This window comes from Sapajus apella, unplaced genomic scaffold (assembly GCF_009761245.1).
Source record: "Sapajus apella isolate SASKATOON/1434 unplaced genomic scaffold, GSC_monkey_1.0 scaffold7, whole genome shotgun sequence".
Taxonomy (NCBI): domain Eukaryota; kingdom Metazoa; phylum Chordata; class Mammalia; order Primates; family Cebidae; genus Sapajus; species Sapajus apella.
The window spans coordinates 43,975,766-43,998,036 of NW_022436947.1; the positions used below are offsets into that span (position 1 = coordinate 43,975,766).

General features: G+C 36.7%; 1 protein-coding gene across 9 annotated transcripts in view; it reads right to left on the reverse strand.

Moving 5' to 3' along the window:
- The window catches only part of PCLO (piccolo presynaptic cytomatrix protein), a 416,914-nt gene extending 405,250 nt beyond the window's left edge, over window positions 1-11,664 (reverse strand). For 6 of the 9 annotated variants that reach the window (XM_032276463.1, XM_032276460.1, XM_032276462.1 and 3 more), the window contains exons 1-2: window positions 11,092-11,663; window positions 3,508-5,092 (exon numbers count right to left, since the gene is read on the reverse strand). In XM_032276463.1, the coding sequence (XP_032132354.1) occupies window positions 3,508-5,092; window positions 11,092-11,339 (1,833 nt within the window). In that variant the 5' untranslated portion in view covers window positions 11,340-11,663. Of the gene's footprint in view, window positions 1-3,507; window positions 5,093-11,091 lie in introns of all 9 variants that reach the window. The other 3 variants (XM_032276464.1, XM_032276467.1, XM_032276465.1) reach the window with 1 other exon arrangement.
- Window positions 11,665-22,271: the final 10,607 nt, after the last annotated feature.

Consider the following 22,271-nt stretch of genomic DNA (forward strand, 5'->3'; position numbering starts at 1 on the left):
CACATAGACATAGGGAGGGGAACATCACACACAAGGGTCTGTTGGGGGGAAATAGGGGAGGGACAGCGGGGGGTGGGGAGTTGGAGAGAGATAGCATGGGGAGAAATGCCAGATATAGGTGAAGGGGAGGAAGGCAGCAAATCACGCTGCCATATGTGTACCTATGCAACAATCTTGCACGTTCTTCACATGTACCCCAAAACCTAAAATGCAATTAAAAAATTTTTTTTTAAAAAAAGAACTTTTTATTGCATTTTTTCTTATAGGAAAAAAATCAATGAAAATGAAATGAAATGATATTACTAGTACTATTGATCCAATGTTTTTAAGTGGCTAACTCAGAATCCAAGAATTTATGATACTGTCATCTATGTAAAAAAGAATGTACAATAAATTTTAAATGACAAATTTGTTTCAAATATTATCTGTGTTGCAATGTATTACAACTTCAAAAGTAATTCACATATCTAAAACACTTTCTCATAGAAATTTTCAGTTAATATTCCAGTGTGTCTGGCAGAGAGCATGTTATTATTTTCGTATGTCAAATGGTGCCATTGTAACAGAAATTGTAAATGGCTTCTCTAAGTTTGTTCAGTCAATAAGGAAATGCCTTCCTTTACACAGCTAGTGAGGCTACTACCTGCCCTTATATTCCCAACTCCTTCCCTGCTTATTTATGTGTGTCCAAATTCTTAGTATCTTTCATATTCTTAGCTCACATTCTTCAGCTTTCATGAAGATAGCTCCAATATCCCCCACTGATGGTGATGGCTCCTTTTTTTTTTTTTTTTCTTTTACCCTCTAATACTTCATCTCTCTTCCTACCATAAGTAAACTGATTTGGAATCCGAATGATTGGCTTCTCTTTGTGAATATACTATCTAGGTGATCCTCACAACTAAACTAACTATAGTAACTACTCGAATGCCAGTTTCCTCGTTGATATAATAGAGAAGATATATGTATGTCCATAAAATTATTGGAAGTTTAATTTTAATAGAGCAAAGAAGTCTGCGAACTGTAAAGCCCTATACAAGTAAATAAATAAAAAGCCCTATAGAAATAAATATATAGATTTTCTTTTTTATGTGTAACTTTTATTTCCCCTAGTTATGGTTGAGGGAAGACTCCACATCTAACAAATATTTGATTCTGCTATAGCATTCAATAATGCTTTGTAACTAGGCATTTGATACAAATAACCATCAAATGATGATGATACAATGAACCATCAAATGTATACCATATTTCATTCTGTGAAATGACTTAATGCTATTATTAATTGAGGTGCCATTCAAAAAGTAGAAACTCATCACTACCTGCTAAATGAGTAAGGCTAAAATCCAACTTCAACACCTGTCTCCAATCTCATTGCCCATTTCTTTTCCATCACCCTAGCTCACCTACATTTATTCTTTACTCCCTAAAATAAACTCTGTATTTTTGTAGCTCCAAGTTTTGGCCCAAATCATTACACTCTTTCATGTCCTATATCTATTGAAATAGTGCCCAAACTTATATGCCCAGCTCAAATGGCTTTTTCCCCATGAAGTTTCCTTAATCTCATCCCCTGGAAATGAGCACTTTCTACAATGAAGTCCATACTATTTACTCATCTCTCTCACATCTTTTATCATCTGGCCACATATTATGTTTTCTTGTGCATGTATTATCTTATCTACTAATTTTTAATCCGTTAAGATCAACATTCATGTTTTAGTTATCTTTATGTCCCACCAAATATATAACAGAATATCATCCACAAAGTAAGTATTCAAATAATATCCGTCTTTCTTATACTGGATATAGAAATAACACATACAGCTTAAATTTCCAGCTGCATATTTCTGTCTTGTAAATTGCCACCAAACCATGACAAATCCAAACACTATAAAATGATTGTCTATCATCACTTGAAGTCATTATTACTTCACATTCCTATCAAGGGAGTATAATATGGGGAGAAACATATTTTTACCAAGACATAAAAAGGTACATATATAAACAAACTACTTATAATCTGTATTCCTCCATAAGTCAAGTACAGCATATTCTTATTGTAGTTTTATAAGCAAATGATTTTTACTTTGAAAAGTTAAATTACTCAATACTGCTTTTGTTTTAAAAAAAAAAGTTACTTCAGAAAACAACCAAAAGTTGACGTATTTTAAATCTGCATCATTTTTCATCATACATATCCACATTAACATAAATTACCAATGATCACCATTACTGTTACTATCATAACATAGATTTCATTTATAACCAAGTATACAAGCTTCACCTCTCAGGGATATTTAAATCACATAATCCTTCATTGCCTGCTGTCAGTTACTTCCTGGGTTGTTTGCAGATGTATGCAAAGACAGTCCACTAACAGTTGTCCTCCAGATAGGCTAAATGATTTCTCTGCCTTTTCATTAAACAGAGGATATTAAATCTCTTAAAAAAATGAATCTCTCATATTCTCTTAGAGCCTAAACCTCTTCTCTATTTCTATGCATATCACTACCTACAAAATGTGGAAAGCCAAAGTCTGAATCTAACCTATCTCCAACCTCACTGCCCATTTCTTTATACCACCTTCACTGTTTTATTCATTAATGCCAGAGAATTTGAGTTTTTAAAAATGTTTTGTGCTTTCTTATCCCTTCCCCTCCCAAAAAATACCTGAATCTCTACCTATTAAAATGCTACGTTATTCCAGGATTTCTCATGCTGAACTAATATTAGGAAAGTCAGTTGACTTGATAAGAACTACTCTTCTAACCTCAATCTGTGTAAACAAACTTGTATTCAACTATTTTACAATTAGCCCTTTTATAATTTGATGAGTAAGAAAGTACTACCCAGCTATACACCTTGGAAACATAAGGCTGCCCAGATTCAAGCCCGGGAGATATAAATTGTAATCTGAGAAGACATTCATACATTCTGAACCTGCTCTAACAACTTCTTCATTTTGTGAAATGACTTAATGCTATTATTAAGGACTCTCAACATGCCCTCATTTGATACATCAGAATTACTGGCAGGAAAAGGGGATGTGCATATTAAAAAATTATATTCAATTTTAAGTTAAAATTGTATTCAGAATTTGAAAACATCATCTACTTTTTTTCTGAAACAAATATAAATCCCAGTTATGAGTACCAAAATTTTAATAGGTAGGAGCACTAATGTAAAAGTTAAAACAATATCATTGTATGCTAAATAATAGTGTAGGTCTTACACATAGTGTGAAATGAGTAGTTGCTCAGCATCTTTGAATCAATTTATATTTGTCTTTCATGCCAAATTTTCAGAAATCAGGGCAATATTTGAGGCTTCTAATCAGAGAAATGTTAAAAGAAAAAATTACAACTGACAGAACAAAAAAAAGGAAGGGGGAAGAATCCAGAGAAAGACAATACCATCAAGTCATATAAGTGATTAGTTAAGCACCATTTGTGTAAGATGATGATATGGCTGAAGAGCACGGACTCAGTGAATAAATGCACTTACCTCCGTTAAATGTGGATTGGGATTAAATCCACAGAGGCTACAGACAGTGGTTTGACACTCAGTGCATTTGTTAAAATTGGCCTTTTCTGGAACATGCAACAGAAGTTCAGTGGTATTGCAAAGAGGACAGATGGTTTTAGGGAGGCCTTGTGATGGAGGCTGTTTTGCAGATGGAGACATTGTTGGTGGCTGCAGAGGTTTTGCAGATCCTGTTTGGCTTACTGGTTTTATAGATTGCTGAGCCGAGGGCTTTGCTGGGCTCGGTTGTTGAGCTGAGGGTTTTGCTGAGCCGGGCTGTTGAGATGGGAGTTTTGCTGAGCCAGGTTGTTGAGGTGGGGGCTTTGCTGAGCCAGGCTGTTGAGGCACGGGCTTTGCTGAGCCAGGCTGTTGAGGTGGGGGCTTTGCTGGGCCAGGAAGTTGTGAAGGTGGCTTTGTTGGGCCAGTCTGCTGGGCAGAAGGCTTTGCTGGTCCTGCCTGTTGAGCTGGAGTCTTTCCTGGCCCAGGCTGCTGTACTGGAGTCTTTGTAGGCCCAGGTGCCTTAGCTGGAGACTGTGGCCCAGGTTGTTGAGCTACAGGTTTTGGTGTCCCCACCTGCTGGGTTGGAGGCTTTGCTGGCCCTGGCTGCTGAGCTGGAGTCTTTCCAACTCCAGGAGGCTGAGCTAGAGCCTTTGGCCCAGGTTGCTCCAATGAAGGCTTCTCTGACCCAGTCTGCTGAGCTGGAGGCTTAGCAGGACCAAGAGGCTGAGCTGGAGGCTTTGTTGTTCCTGGTGGCTGGACTGGGGGTTTCACTGTCCCTGGTTGTTGAGCCAGTGGCTTTGTTAGCCCTGGGGGCTGAGCTGGAGGCTTTGCAGGCCCAGGCTGTGATTTTTCAGGTCCAGGCTGCTGTGCTGGAGGTTTTCTAGGACTTGGTTGCTGAATAGGTGGTTTGGATGGGCTTTGCAGTGAGGGTTTAACTGATTCTCCCCTTACTATGTCTGCCTGTTTAGTCTGAGGCCTGGATGCATCTCGTTGAAGTGATAATTTTGCCTGGTCTGTCTGAGGAGTCTGGGCAGGACCCTGAATTGGCTTTCCTGTACCTTGAGGTTGTGATTTAACTTTTTCTGGTTGCTGAGAAGATACCGATTTTGGAGTGCCATCCTGCTGAAGTGGATCCTTACCAGGTCCTTGCTGCTTAGGAACTGGCTTGGGTGACTGTTGTTGTGAAGGGGGTTTTGTGATTTCCTCAGGTTTTCCTTGCTCCTTCTGAACTACTTTTTGTTTCTTGGCAGTTTCTTCCTGGGATGCCTCAGAGTCTGATATCAAATCAAAAGGGTTGAATTTATTTACAACAGAGGAGACAGCACTTAAAGGGTTAACCTCTGAGAGGAAGCCGGGCATCATACTAGACTTGTGCTCTTCCTTAAAATCAGTTCTGGACTTTGATTCTTTCAAGCTAATGGCGGAAGGACTCCTCCCAGGCAATTTCTGCTCTGACCTGAAAGTATCTGTAGTTCTACTTTTACTGAGACCAGGCTGAGCTGGACGCCCAGGGTCTGGGGGTCTTCCTGATTGCTTTGGAGGATGACTACTATCCAACTCTTGTTTCCTAGAAGAGTAAAAATAAAGAAGTGAAAATAATGGTAATTGTTTCAAATCAAAGTAATATGAAAATATTGCTTTCTTATATATCCTCAAAATTATGAATGTATAAATATAACTAGAACCCATTTTGTAGCATCTTTTAAGTGATCATAAAACCTTTAATGCTTTTGTTTCTTTCTTTAAATGGGTAGGGATTTTCAACAAGGAGGTGAAGATTAAAAATAAACAATAATTGCTCTTATGACTGATAAAAATTAAACTATATTAGAAAACACAATAAAAGCAATTTACCTTTGCACTTAATATAATCTGGCCTTAAAACGTAACTAAATAGAGGTTTAAATTAAAGCCTCAATAAATCAATGCAATGTCATATTATAAGACATACATGTTCACAAAGTGTATTTATTTTTCTTTTTATTAAAAGTTATGGTCAAAGAAAGTCTTCCAAATACTAGCAGCATTGAGAAGTAAAAATACTGATTTTTAAGTGTAGGAATCTGCTGAGACTTCTTAAAACCTTCATTTTGAGAATTTACATATACTAAATAACAAATACAATGTGAAGTATGGGGAGTTTCTGATAATGGAGTTTACATGATGCTCTCCCAGGAATGCTAAAAAGTTTATAATTTATTTGATTTTACTTGGGCTTCTAGGGATCCAATTCACTGGCCAGGAGAGACTGGAACACAGATGTAGGCACCTAAAATCCTGAGAGTCCAAGGGAGTGACTGGGGATCATCCCCATGCCTCCATCTAGAAAGGCATTATTCATCAAATATTATTCTTATGCAACTTTACAAAGTAAGAATTTCTACATTCATTATTTAGACATTCCTGAGGAACAACTCCATCTCTACTACAGAAGATCACTATTGTCTTTTTTAAAAAGTAGGTAATTTTTAACATGAAATTTTTATGGCAATTAATAATAGATGCTTAAATCATCTTGAGATATATCTTGGTATCTAAATATCTCTTTACTCAATGTTTGCTACATCATCTCTTAATGCCATTGATTGATTATTAGTAATCTATCATTGACATTGAGATTAAATGCAAGTGGTTAATTTTCAAGATTTATCTTAATTCACAAATATACAAGATATATTTTTTAAAACAGCCTTGGAAACATGATCTATTTTAAATGACTATGGTTAAATAATTAAAATACCATAGGTGTTTCTTATTTTTTACATATCTACTATTTTAGACAAAAGTCATATTAAATATAGGAACTTTAAAAATAATTCATATTTTATTCATAAAGTTACAGCTAAAAGGATATTCTGAATTAGAATTATGGAGAAAATCAGATTATAAGTATTTTGCTTGCTATATGTAGCTTTTAGTATTTTGAAAAATGTATTTTTATTAAAGAAAACAAGAATAAACAAGTAACTTAGTAGCACCTAAAATATAATATGAGAACAATTAAGTTTTATAGGTTCGAATTTGGTTTATCAAAATTTACTTGCTAATTTTGCTAATGAGACAGACTACAGATATTTTATTTCATATTCAATACTTCTTATGAATTTACTTTTTCCAAATTTCCTGACATAGAAATTTGAGTACAGGTCAAGATGAACAGATAGCAGGAAGAAGCAGAGAAGCATTATTTCTAGGTAGCAAAGACTTAGAAGGAAAGAAAATAATCTATAAACAGCAATGTATGCATCAAGTGATTTTCTGGTAAAAGACAGATAAGTAGATTCTGAAATTTTGCAATTTCCTTTAAGGAAAAGGTTACAAAAATATGTATATATTCTACCATGTCTCTGAAGTATTACCCTAGTTAATTCCAATAGTTCCAAGCTAGCTCTTAAAATACACTGCTACATATTTCCATTTAGAGAAAATCATTTTGAATATTTCTTTATAGGTACACTATCCAGACCTTGACATATAGGAACTTTTAAAATAACTTGACATTATTCTATAAATTTTCTAAATTTACTTAATTTAATGTAGCATTCCCTTGAAGAGCACATGCTTAGGGCTGATTATAGGTATGACAATCCAATAAGTAATTATCAGGCATTTTGTTGAAATAACTTCCCTGTACAGAGTCTATAAATCTAATTTTAAGCAGAGTACAAAAAGTATCTATCCTTAATTATGCCAGATTTTTCTCTTGAAACTACTAAACTTATTTTAATCATAGTTTTAGTATTTCACTTAATCCATCATATTTGCAAAACAACAAAAAATAAACTTCATGAATGCCAAATATTTGTCATAATCAAAAATAGCAGAATTGAAAGCAACCTGCTTGCACCAGGAATTATAATTGCATGTACTTCCTACAAATATAAATTGTACTTTCCTGTAGAATTCCCATCAAAAAACAGGCATTCAACCCTAAAGGCTGTCCTATAATTTAAACTTAGTTTTAATTGCTACAATTATGTAAATAAAACTAAAGCACAGAGATTTTGAATGGGAAATGAAAAGCAAATCAAGAGAAAAACTGTCAATACCAAACAAAAATGTAAAGGTGCTGTTGTCTTTTGGTGAAATTTTGTTTGGCATAACAGTTTTACTGCTAAAAATAAAAGTGATTAAAATGCAATCTCTGCCTTTTATACTAGACTGTGAACTCCCAGAGAGAGAAGATATATTTCACTTATCTTTGCATCACTAGAAACAAGCCTGGCAACTAGAGCATTAATATTTGATGAATTAATGAATAAGTAGATGATTAACAATGAGTGAATCAGGAATAAATACATCATGTATTTGTTTTAATTTGACATTATTCTATAAATTTTCTAAATTTACTTAATATAATGTAGCATTCCCTTAAAGAGCACATACTTAGGGCTGATTATTTTACTTTAATGTTTCTTGAATTGCTTTCACTTAAAATTCTTCTACAGGCCTTCTGAGAGATAAATAGATAAATTCTATATTCTTTTTAGAACCTGGATTTGGCCTGCACCTTTAGGAAGAAAAACAGTTGTAGAGGTATCTGCCCAGTAGGGGAGGCTGAAAGGAGTAAAGAAAATAATCAGTTCAGTGAGAATTCTTATTAAATATTCTACTAATCAGAAAAGTTTTTCAATAAAGCCCTTCTCATATATCTGTAACTGTAAATCGAATGAGTAGAAATTGCACTTCTCTGGGTCTACAATGAATAAAAAATCCATGAGCATTTCATTTGTAACCTATCTTGTACTTCTAGCTTGCAGCTACATATATTTAGCACTACCTCCCTTTTCACTTTGTTATTGTAATCCCTAGACTGGAATTTTTCCTTCAAATGTTAGCAGGAAAAAAATGTTTCCCCTAAGATGAGGAAAACATATGCAAATGTAGGAATGTAAAAGCATCTGGGATAATAAAATCTTTTATAAATGGAACACAACGAGCAATGACACCTGACAGTGCTGAGTCACATAAAATTTTATAATATTAGAAATATAAGCAATCTTGGGACTATAATGTTTATATATATATATATATATATATATATATATATAAAGATCTATGCATTTACCCTCTAAGTCCCAGGATATAGGGACTAAGGAAATCTAAGTGACTAATTCAAGGTCATAAAACTAGTTAGTCACAGAAATCTGGTATCCTCACTCCTGGTTTGTGGGAGGAAGACATGATTTACACTCCACTGGACTGATTTTTCCACATGTAAAAGAACACTGACACATCAAAATAACTCCAAAAAATGTACAATTCAACAATTTGTCTGTAGCCATCAGTGACAGTGTCATTCATTGCTGATATTAATACTACCACTCTTTATACTTGTAGGGTTCCTGTAAATTAAAACTCAAACAAAAACATCCATGTCAACTTTTAATTGATCCTCAACGGACTCTTTAAGACAGGTAAGATAGATATTATTAGCCTTATTTAAAGGCAAGAAACATGAGATATTGAGAAGAATTTGTAATTTGCTATGAGTTGGTTAAAATCAACAGGATAAAAACCCAGGCTTTCTACCTTTATTATAAAAATTCTATGTTCAATTCACGCCATGTATATGCTTAAAACTTCAAATAATTTATATATGCCTTCCTATATTAATTGAATTTACATAACTCTAAAGTCTAAATGATAAACCAAGTATTTCTTTAGTTATCATATACAGGGAAAATAACTTTACAAAAGTTATGTACCTTTTATAGAAATCTTCAGTAAAATATAAGCAAGCTGCAAAAGTCAGAAAGTTATTACTTATTTTTTAGTATTCTGATGAAGTTTTCACCAATAATGGTTTAGGCCACATACTGCCTATTGATAAGATTTCCACCAAAAAAAATTATCAGTAGAGAGCTTTAAAAGTATACTATCCTATACAAATATTGTATAAAGCAACAGTTTTAAAGGTGGAAATAATGTTTCTCAGTCACTCTTTAAACAGAAGAAAAGTTAGAAATCTAGAAATCAAAGATCTCACTGGAATTGGTATTGGTAACGAGCATGATAGACCTGTTGCTTGTGCCTCTTAGGAAAAATTATAAAAGGTCTGGCATACAGCTCTAAAACGCTAATAAAAATATTGTACCTTGTTATCATCCTATGAAAATCTAATTAATGAACACTAAATTTTTTTCCTAGTCAAGTTTTCATCAGGTAGAGGAAAACAGTACATATTATAAACTGGATAAGAGAACAAGAAAGACTTTTTACCAAAAGAATAGCCCAATAGATTACTAGTTTAAAAACACAGAAAAACGTATTTAACATAAAGGAGCTAGTTAGCACTAGTACTAGTGGTTTCCTTTCAAAATAAATAGGGGTTTTTTTCCTGATAGATTTTAAGCATTTAAGACTTTATGTGAAATTATTGTCACTATCCATAAAACATTTTACATTTCTCCTATAATATTATAATTATGATTACGTGATAGTGATTAAGTTTATTTCATTTTATAAAGTAGAGGACAAAAATCTACACCTATATCCAGATCTTTCTTGCATACAATATCTCAAAAGAATATTGTAGGTTTTCCTTCAGTTGCCATGAAAGAGGACTGGTTTCAGGACCACGGACAGAGAACTATTCTGTACTACAGAGTGCAAAGTTAAAGGGTTTGTTTACAATAATAAAGGCAAGGCAGGCACAATGATTATACCCTCTTAGTACTCTAATTAGAAAACAACTAATCTATTCGGATGAAGGAAAATGGAGAGTTACAGACAGAAATGAATACGTTCATATTACTGATTAGCTCTTATACTTGCCTATGCAAGTTACCATTTATTTAATTTGTTTTTAAAAGTATGTATTGAAAAATATTTTTCAGGTAATGCAATTCACATGTTCCTCCCTAAACTGAAGGCTACTTTTGCATAAAAAAAAGAGAAGTGGCTTAAAAACAGCATATGCTAATTCAGAAATATATGAACAACACCTGCTCTGCTGTGACCAAACCATCTGTTTAATGCCACACATATTTTAGGGTTCCTCACAGAATACAAAAGGTATATTAATTCTATCCCTTCTACCTAAACAGCTTCTGCTTTCCTCTGGGGGTGGGGTGGCAAGAGAGGACAAATCACCTACAAGGGGATTAAAGTATTGTTACAGAAATATTTAGACATGATTCACAGAGAAAGACCCCGCAATGCCCAAGAAGGTTTAAACAGAGACAGGTAAACACCCAGCTGCTCTACCCATTTCCCAACACGTCCGTGTTGTATTAATGGAAGACTTCCAGATTAGTAAAACACTGGAGGGCGTCTCTCCACGCCATCCTAGAGGGAAAGGGCTCCAAAAGGCCAAAAAATCACAACCTAAAATCACAGTTGCTAGAATGTAACCCTTAACTATCCCACCAGAAACTCTACAATGCATCATTTTTATTCCGCCCATCAAAAGGCTTAGAATCTCTTTACGACCACCCCATTGGGGAGAATAAAACGAACGGAGGCGACATATATGTACGGCCGTGCTGGCACATACGGGCTGGCACATATGTGCACGGGAAGCTGTACATATATGCCCGGACATATACATCATGCTGTGCGTGCCTGTGCATGGAAGGCGACTCCGCAGCGGCCGGGGCGACGCTTCCCTTGGGCAGCCCCTGCGCCCTTGACATGACAGCGGCGATCTGTCTCCTCTCCTCTTCGCTCAGCTGGCTCAAATCCGCCTCCATGCCGGCCGGGATCACGGTGTGCGAGGGGCTCCCCGCCCCGCTAGCCCCTCCTCCGGCCGCTGCGGCCGCCGCCAGCCCTTCGGGGAGCCCTTCCCCTTCCAAGCTCGCCTCGTTGCCCATGGCTCTGGGAGACTCGGGGCCGCCGCGCTCCCTCCTCGCGCCGCGTCCCAGTCGGGAAGCCCGCGGCCAGCGGAGGAGTCAGAGCCGGGGTCCGCCTCGGGGCGTGCAGGCGGCCGCGTCCCTGGGCTCCGCACCGGGCACTGCCGCCCGGAACAACAAGCGGAGGGTTAGTCCCGCTCGCAGGTGACGCCCGCTGCCGGTGCCTCCTCCATGTTTGACAGCGCCAGGCAACCTTTGCAGAAGACGCCTCCTGGACGCCGCCTCGGCGCCCCGAGCCGGGGAGAAGCAGATCTGAGCGGTGCCAGCCGGGCGCCGTCCGCCCCTCCCACAGCGCGCCGCCTCCTCGCCGGCGCCCTCACAGTGCGCAGGCGCCTCTCGGAACAGGTGATGCCGCCGGTCCACGCCCATCCCGTGCTGCGTCGCTCCGGATCCTTCCTCCGTCTCAGCACAGATTTAAAGGAGCCCAGTGAACACTCGGCTAAAAACCGGGAAGAAACAGTCGACGTTTCTTTCAGGCATATTTCAGGATACCTCAACTTGAGTTTTAGCTTACTAGACTCCTAGATTCAACGGGGGCGGGAGAAGCAGGAGAGGAAATGTCTGCTTTCAGCTTTGGCTCTTGGGATTTGTAGTTTCATTTATTTTCTTTAAAGGAAGGTTTTAAAACATTCTAGGAAAGGGTTCAAGTAACTGAAGATTAGCAGGAGAGACCCTGATACCTTTGAGGCACATTTCCCAAGGGAGCTAAGAATATCCCTTTTCATTTAGAACTTTCACAGAACAATTAGATTTTGTTAAAAATGATACAATATTAGTAAGCAGCTAAGGTTTTGAGTGCTTATAACCTGTGCTGTTAAAGGAAGGGACTACACAATAATAAAGGATTGTGGGAAGTTGTGGACCTGGGGTTCTGCCGTAATATTCAGATTGTAAAATACTAAAATATTTTAATATGACATTTCGAAAAGGTGATTTTATTCCCCCGTCCCCTTTTTAACAAATGTGCACAGAAGAACCCGCAAAAGTTAATGTGTGGCTGTTAAGTTACAGTCATATCATTGGTTAGGAGCACGTTGTAATAACCACTTACTCAGACCCACTCCCCACTATGGCTCGTACACTTTTCTGGCTACTACATTTCTTAGACGGGACTGTTCAGCACTGAATCTGAAGCCTCAATGTTGTTACCTACCTTTCCTCAGAAGCTGGACATAATGTCTCAACTGTTGAGGTTAGATAACAATCAAGAATGAATAAATCAAACAGAAATGAATTAAGTTGCTCATAAAGTCCAAGTTTTTGCTATAATCATTACATAGTTAGATCTTGTACCTTCCTAATTTGTAGATTTATGGTATAAAAGCACCAATGATTATAACTGATTTTTAAAAAATAACAAAAATGATGCAGTCTCTTATGGTAGGAAAACAAATGCCAACCAACATCATTTGTAACAAATGCCTCCTTACATTTAAGAAGCAGGAAAAAATGACAGTGTATATTAATACCATAACTGTTTTTGTGTGTGATGAGTGATACTATTGAAGCTCTTCTCATTCTTGGTATGTTTAAAAGTCCATGCATTTTAGTGTATGTTTAAATGTATATATTTCTGCTTGTATGACTATAGACAATATGTCTTGTAATTTTGATATGGGTGCATATGAAGATCTTATATTCATATTCCTTTTCTAATAGAAGGTGAGAGGGGATTGTGTTCATTGAGTGGAGCAAGAACTACGGTGGCTTAAGGTCCAACACTTCATATTTTTATGGCTGAGTTGCTTCTGAATTGCTGCTCTCAGCCATTTTTGTTAGCTCTACTTTAAAGTGGGATTTACAGCTAGAGTGGAGGAAATTCAAGTAAGATTACAACTGATTATAAACTGGCTTCTCAATTTTGATAGAAAAATCATAAGAAATGTTTTAGTGAAGAGTTTGATAAATTTAGTTTTGAATTCTTAACATCTGAAACATCAGGCAATTTTTTTCTTTTATACTTAGCCTAAAGTGTATCTGTCATTTAAATAAAAGAAAAAGTCACTTGTATTTAGAATGTGTTCCTATAGACATATAATGTATAAAATATTAAGTACTAAAATTAGTTTTGTCACTTCACAATACTTGTAAGTTGAAAAATATTAATGTCATGAAGTTATAACATAGATGATCAGTATTATTTATTCAACTATTTTATAAATGGACTTTGCAATTTAGAACCTACTCTTGGAGAATGGGCACATGTGTGCATGTCTTATTCTTCAGGATTTCTCTGTTGATGTCTACTTTTAAATCCTAGCTCTGCATTCTTATACCTATTTAGATTGGTAAGTCATTGACTTTTCAGATGTTGAGGTTCCTCAACTGCAAGAACAGAGAGAATACTACTACTAACATTACTACCTGTCGGGTTTGTTGTGACAATTAAATTAGAAAAAGATGTGAGTGCACTGGTAAACTAGAACTATATCATCAGAATGTGGTAGATGGTTACAATACTGGTTCCCAATTAATCACACATCCCATGTCCACTGCCTTTCACAAGGGTACTGCCACACTTCCCACTTTTGACTAGAACTAAACCCTTGCCTTAATTTTACCAAAAGAATGTGTTGGGCATATCATGTGATTTCCAAGGCTAGCCTTCCAGTTTAGCCCTCTTGGTATCCTGAGACTTCCATTTTCTGAAGAAGCCAAGGAGGTCAGAAAGAGAAGCCTAGCTACCTCTGCTTCATCCATCTCAGCTGAGGCTTTAGTAAGGCCCCCCCCCCCGCCCTTAGCACAACCTGTGCCAGCTGAGCTACCTGCTAGCTACAATCACATCAATGAACTCTGTGAGACCAGCAGAAGAACTGCACAATCAACCGAAAGAGTCAGGCAAGTAATAATAAGTTGCTATTTTAAGTCACTGTTTTTTTTGGGGGGAGTTACTTAAGCTGTACAACGGGTATTCTAGTTTTTGCATATTATGATCATGCATAATCCTTCAAAGTTTTCACTCTTTTAGTGACTTTTCTCATTTACTGTCCAGCTGCACTTGAGTTGTTTGTTCAAAATTTCCAAACCACCCTTCTAACTATAAAGTGGAAAAGAACACAATTATCTTGAATACTTACATGCTGTTTCATGAAATGCTCAAACAAGAAAATATATGTGAAGACGATCTTTAAATTATGTGACATTACTCCGATGTCAAGTTATATAAGAAATGGAAGGTTTATTCATAAGAATTTTTTGAGGAACACCAATGTATATATTTGAGAAATTGTTTGGAGTCAGGTGACACTCTCAAGGTCCTACTCAAGAGGATTAGAATATAGGTTTACATCCCTGGGTAAAATGCTTGGGGTCAGAAGTTCAAAGTTATTTATGGAATTTTACAAAGTTAATATGATATACTGTGCATTTTATAATATTACTTTTAATATTTATCCATGAAAACCTGTTATTAGTCACATTAACCTCTAAAGGAGTTGAGATCAAATCAACTGGAAGATACTCGGTTTTTCTGAGCCTGGTGATGAATTGGAGTTCAGATTATTTTTTTTTTTTGAGACAGAATTTTATTCTTGTTGCCAAGGCTGGAGTGTAATGGCGTGATCTCAGCTCACCGCAACCTCTGCCTCCTGTGTTCAAGCGATTCTCCTGCCTAAGCCTCCGGAGTAGCTGGGACTACAGGCATGTGCTGCCACGAGCAGCTAATTTTGTTTTAGTAGAGACAGCTTTCTCCATATCGGTCAGGCTGGTCTCAAACTCCTAACCCCAGGTGATACCCCCACCTTGGCCTCCCAAAGTGCTGGGATTACAGGCATGAGCCACCGCACCCGGCCCGGAGTTCAGATATTTTTATAACAGCCTGGACTTATTTAAGGTTCTGCAGAATAAAGAGAAAGCAACTTGAATTGGTAGAGTAGCATGAATTGGAGGACAAAAGTAGAGAAATCTATAAGGGAAGGAGAGGCTTGATGCCACTTACTTTTGAAAAAGGAAAGAAATGTTCCCACTGCTAGCTCCATTGGTAATATGGCCTACAGGACTTTGCAGGACCAATGTGTCAGTGAGGCTGCAAGATGTTTTCTGTGGACTTTGCAATAAAACCCTGCCTCATCTCTCTCATGCAGAGACAAGTATGTCTGTATTGCTAAATTGTTTGTACATTGTGATGGTTAATTTTATGTGTCAATTTAACTGGGTTATGGAATGCCAGATATTTGGCTGAGCATTGTTTTGGGGTGTGTCTGTGAGAATCATTCCAAATGAAATTAGCATTTGAATCTGTGGATTTAGCAGATTGTCCTCCCCAGTGTGAGTGAGCATCATCCAACCTACAGAGGGTATGAATAGAAGAAAAAGCAGAGAGAGGGAGAATTTATTCCTTTCTGCCTGACTGCTTGAGCTGAACATCAGTCTTCTGCCTTTGGACTTGGATTTACATCAGTGACCACCCAACCCCGGGTTCTCAGGCTTTCATACTCAAATTGAACGATATAACCAGCTTTCCTGGATCTCCAGCTTGCGGATGGCAGATGATGACTTCAGCCATCCATAATTATGTAAGCCATTTTCTTATTTTATAACATATGTGTGTATATATAATGGAGATAAGAGGTAGATCTATATACATACATATCCAAATCACTAGACAGATAGATGATAGATAGATACATAGATAATAGGTAGATATAGGTATATATCTTTCCATCCTATTGGTTCTGTTTCCCTGGAGAATTTTGACTAATAATACATGTATGGGTTCCTTGAGAAAGGATGTGGTGTGAGTTCAAGTCACAGAAAGAGTGAAGAGCTTTATATCCATGTAAATACACATCGCAAATATTTGCAATATAGATATCATGTACATACACAGGAACTGAGAGAAAACATCCAATGCATATGTTTTAATCATTATCATATGTACTAAAATGTAAGGTTTACTATGGTTTTCAGAAATTTTCCCTGTAATTTTCTCATGTGTTCATTTCAACCTTATAATAGAAAACTTTCACAGTTTTGCTCTTTCATAGGTCTGTATGCAAGCAGCAAAAGAATGGATGAATTTCAATAAGAATATATAAAGTTCAATTAGAAAAAAGACAAATTACTCTTACAGCAATGGTTAAAACTTTGACAGGATATTATAATTATCAGTAGATATTCTGAATAATGTCAAAACCTAGGCTTTGCCTCAGACAAATTAAATTAAAATTTGGATAAAACGGGGCAGCATTAGTAATTTTTAAAGATCCCCAGGTAATTATAATATACATCTTGGGCTGAAGACCACTGCTTTGAAAAAATAGTGAGTTTTAATGTAAGCATTACAAGACCCAAGACAAGGAAAAGGCACTTGAGAGTTACTGTAGACTTTTCTTTGAAGCTGCACTCAGAGGTCTCAGCAACATAGTTGCCATCATCAGAAATTATTTTTGAAGAAAAAGGGTTTACCTTTTTCAAAATAGTAGTGCTTCTGCATCTGGAATATGGTACACAATTCTGATGATTACATTTTGCAAAATCTGTAATGGATCTAGAGAGGCACGGCAAATTAAAGGAGAGATAGTATCAATTCATTCTTAGAAGATTGAAGAGGGGAATTTAGAAAGATTAGTGCCTCTTACTGAGGAATATGAATATGAAAGTTCACTCAAATCTGACAAACTAAAACTAAGGAGCTTTTTTGGTACATGTAAAAGTCATGGTTAATAAAAACAAAAACAAAGCAAAAGACAGGATCTAGTGTATTCATTTATATGTTTATGTCCCACATTGGGACAAAAGAAGCTAACTCTTCATCAACATGTTTTCTCCCTTTTAAGCAAGTAACTTGACTACAGTTGCCAGCTTTTCTTTCAGTTATGTGTGGCCTTGTGACCAAGGTCCACCTAATTAAAATGTGCTGCTGCCAGACCTGGCACAGAGGCACTCTGGCACGCATATGCCTGAGGCTAACAGAGACGGAATCAACTGGTCCATTCTAGAGGTTCCATGGGCTAAAGATGGCAGAACTATTGGGATGGTTACATCAGGAGGGTGATCATGTGTGGAATTTTGTCTTATACTAAGATCACCTTCCTTGGTCAGTTTTATAAATGAGAAGGAAAATATCTATTATGTTTGAGACATAGTATATTTTTGCTTCTTGGCCTTTTTGTTAATCAGTATTATCTCACCTAATAAAAGGTAGCTGAAAGTACTTCCTTATAGAGAAACTATCATTAATAGAATACATCATCTCCTTATCCATTCCACTTTGGTAATCCTAGTTCCATTTTTCTTTTGTAGAAATATGGACAAATCTAGGTGCCTCATTGATATGAGACTGTGTCCCCACCCAAATCTCATCTTGAATTGTAGCTCCCATAATTCCCACATATTGTGAGAGAGATCTGGTGGAAGATAATTGAATCACAAGGGTGGTTTTCACCCATACTGTTCTCATGGTAGTGACTAAGTCTCACGAGATCTGATGATTTTATAAGGGGTTTCCCCATTGCTTGGCTCTCATTTTCTCTTGTCTGCCACCATGTAAGACATGCCTTTTACCTTCCTCCATGGTTGTGAGGTCTCCCCAGCCAGATGGAACTGTGAGTCCATTGAGACTCTTGTTATATTTTTAATAAATTACCCAGTCTCAGCTATGTTTTTATCAACAGCATGAAAATGGACTAATACACTCATTGACCTCCAAACATACCATGTTACCCTCTAATTGAGTTCTGCCCTTCACCAACCTGGAAGCATTGTCCCCTTTCCTCTATCCATGCATGCATTTTTCAAGGCCAGGCTTAAGGCCCACTCACCACAGTTAGACCTTTTCCTATTCTGAAGCCACTATTATTCTCAATTATTTCTTCAGAATATTATTATTTGATATTTATTTACATATCATCTTGCTTTATTTGCTTAATTCTTTTCAGTACTGACTTTTTAGAATGATGCAAAATATTGTTATTTCTTTTGCAATGCCATCAGTACCTAGTGTACATAGTGAATGCTCAAATCAACAGACATTAAATGCATTGCTTAGTGAGAAGTCTTCAGGTTAAAAATGTAAATAACGCAAAAAATATGTTAGGTTATTTTGTAGAGGACACTGTAAAGAGAAAATAAGGAAATTATTTTTTGTGATTAAGGAATCATTTTTTATAATAATACAATTTTAACCTATAAATATTGTATGACATTTAATATATTACAAGACCCTCTGTTAAGTATCCTATCAATTTTACCTCTATTCTTCTGACAAGATTGTCATGTAACTATTGTTTTGTCCATTTTAAAAATTCAAAAGTTGAGATTCAGAAAATTTATTTAAATTTCTGTAGTTCATGTAACAAGTAAAATGACAAGAAAGAATTCAAACTTAGTGTAACAAGAATCTAAAACATACTCCTTTGTCCTTTCTATACACCAATAATAGACAAACAGAGAGTCAAATCATGAGTGAACTTTCATTCACAATTGCTACAAAGAGAAGAAAATACCTAGGAATACAACTTACAAGGGATGTGAAGGTCCTCTTCAAGGAGAACTACAAACCACTGCTCAAGGGAATAAAAGCAGACACAAACAAATGGAAAAACATTCCATTCATGGATAGGAAGAATCAATATGGTCAAAATGGTCATACTGCTCAAAGTAATTTATAGGTTCAATGCTATCTCCATCAAGCTACCATTGACTTTCTTCACAGAATTAGGAAAAACTATTTTAAATTTCCCAAAAAAGAGCCCATATAGCCAAGACTATCCTAAACAAGAAGAACTAATCTGGAGGCATCACGCTACCTGACTTCAAACTATTCTTCAAGGCTACAGTAACAGAAACTGCATGGTACTGGTATCAAAACAGACACATAGACCAATGGAACAGAACAGAGGCCCCAGAAATATTGCCACACCTCTACAACCATCTGATCTTTGACAAACCTGACAAAAACAAGCATTAGGGAAAGGATTCCCTATTTAATAAGTGGTGTTGGGAAAACTGGATAGCCATATGCAGAAAACTGAAACTGGACCCCTTCCTTATGCCTAATACAAAAATTAACTCAAGATGGATTATATACTTAAACATAAGACCTGAAACCATAAAAACCCTAGAAGAAAACCTAGGCAATACCATCGAGGACATAGGAATGGGCAATGACTAAAACACCAAGAGAAATGGAAACAAAAGCCAGAATTGGCAAATGAGATCTCATTTAAAGAGCATCTGCACAGCAAAAGAAACTGTCATCAGAGTGAACAGGCAACCTAGAGAATGGGAGAAAATTTTTGCAATCTATCCATCTGACAAAGGGCTAATATCCAGAATCTACAAGGAACTTAAACAAATTTACAAGAAGAAAACAAACCTTCATCCAAAAGTGGGCAAAGGATGTGAACAGACATTTCTCAAAAGAAGACATTTATGTGGCCAACAAACATATGAAAAAAATCTCACCATCCCTGGTCATTAGAGAAATGCAAATCAAAACCACAGTGAGATATCATCTCATGCCAGTTAGAATTGTAGTCATTAAAAAGGTCAGGAAACAACAGATGCTAAAGAGGATGTGGAGAAATAGGAATGCTTTTACTGTTGGTGAGAGTGTAAATTAGCTCAACCATTGTGGAAGACAGAGTTGTGATTCCTCAGGGATCTACAACCAGAAATACCATTTGACCCAGCAATCCCATTACTGGGTATATACCCAAAGGATTATAAATCATTCTACCATAAAGACACATACACATATATGTTTCTTGCAGCATTATTAACAATAGCAAAGACTTGGAACCAATCCAAATATGCATCAACGATAGACTGGATAAAGAATATGTGGCACATATACACCTTGGAATACTATGCAGCCTTAAAAAGGAATGAGTTCATGTCCTCTGCAGGGACATGGATGAAGCTTGGAACCATCATTCTCAGCAAACTAACACAGGAACAGAAAGCCAAACACTGCATGTTCTCACTCATAAGTAGAAGCTGAACAATAAGAACACATGGACACAGGGAGGGGAACATCACACACTGGGGCCTGTTGGGAGGTGGGGTGCTAGGGGAGGGATAGCATTAGGAGAAATATCTAATGTAGATGACGGATTGTTGGTGCAGCAAACCACCATGACATGTGTAACAAACATACCTATGTAACAAACCTGCACATTCTGCACATGTATCCCAGAACTTAAAGCATAATAAAAAATAAATAAAATGAAAAAATGCCTCTAATTTCTAGTAGAAAAAGATAGTCCTGCTAAAGAATGGGGAGACCCATGGGATGGTACCTCTTGTGGCCACTTTTAGGGCTTGATAATGCGTTAAGTATATTGGAAATGTGTATACATTTTTAACAAGCTAACTAAAAAGTGTCATAATAATTAGAAAACAATACATAGTACTTTAACCATTTAAGAAATATTCCATATTCCATACAGCCAAGAAGAAAAATAAAAAATAAGGATATTAATATGGGTTTGCTGTGTCTCTACCCAAATCTCACCTTGAACTGTAGTTCCCATAATCCTTACATGTCAGGAGAGGGACCTGGTGGGAGGTAAATTTAATTTTGGGGACAATTGCCTCCATGCTGTTCTCATTATAGTAAGTGAGTTTTCACCAGATCTGATGGTTTTATAAGAGGTTTTTCCCTTCTTTGCCATTCTCTTCTTGCTGCTGCCCTGTAAAGGACATGTTTGCTTTTCCTTCTACCATGACTGTAAGTTTCTTGAAGCCTCCACACCCTTGTAGAACCGTGAGTAAATTAAACCTCTTTCTTTTATAAATTACCCAGTCTTAGGTATGTCCTTACAGCGGCATAAGAATGGGCTAACACAGATATTGAAAAAAATGCAATAAACTTCTCACTATTCTGATTACATAATATTATTTACTACAATGTATTATTATCAATTTATGTTTTATTTGCACTTGGATATCTTTTCTTCAAATAATGGGCAGTAATTTTATCATTCACCATTGAGGAGCCATTTGGGGAATGTTTAATTTTATTCCAACCAAGTTCTAGATTTGCCAGGTTAATTTTGATGAGTAAACCAAGGATGGAAGATGTTTTATATAATTCTGCCGGAAGCTTCCCATGTCTTTCCCCATTCAACTTACTGCTCACATAGAAAGATCAGTGTCAGCTGTTGGCAAGATGATCCATAACCTGCCTGTAATCATATTTCATGTTTTCTAATGGCCTTCATTGCAGGGGTCTCAAATTTTGAAACCTGATACCCATGTAATATTGCAGTAACCATGGTTGGTTTTACAAATTTTTAAGCTGTAGAAGTGAAGCAATGATCCATTCTCCAGCATGACTCTTGAGTCATTTACACTTGCCACTAGAGAAGTTTAATTTTTCACACATTTTATCTCATCATTCATCTCATAAGGCCAAAGACATACCAATCACAGATTCAAAAGCTGGGCCCTTCAAAGAAAAAAAGTAATTGTATCAATCTAATAAATGACACTCCAAGACAGATCATCATGGTCTTATTGATTTTCTTGTAATTCTTGGCAGCAAATGGTGGCTATTTTTAATCACTGATAGTATAAGTCTCAAAAAGAAGCTGTTCTAGAGCTTTTCCACAGAAGAAAGGCTGTTTCTGAAGTGATGAATATAGTTTCTTTTTAGACATTTGTATTTTCATTCCATTCTCAAAGACATCCTGAGGAAAGATGGGCCATCGACTGTCAGAAACATGGCTGTACCTTGAAGCTCACCCACTGGTTTTAGGTGGCCAAGTAGGAAGACTTGGAACTCTGTCTCTTGGCTGCTTGTCCATCTCCCTTGCCAGTTAGTGATGATCTCCTAGTTTTGTTTAGCAGGATAGAGCTCCTTCATTCAGGAAGTATTTTAACCACCTACTATGGGCTGATGCTAGAGATATAGTGGTATAAAATTGAGACCTGGTTGCTGTGCTTAGA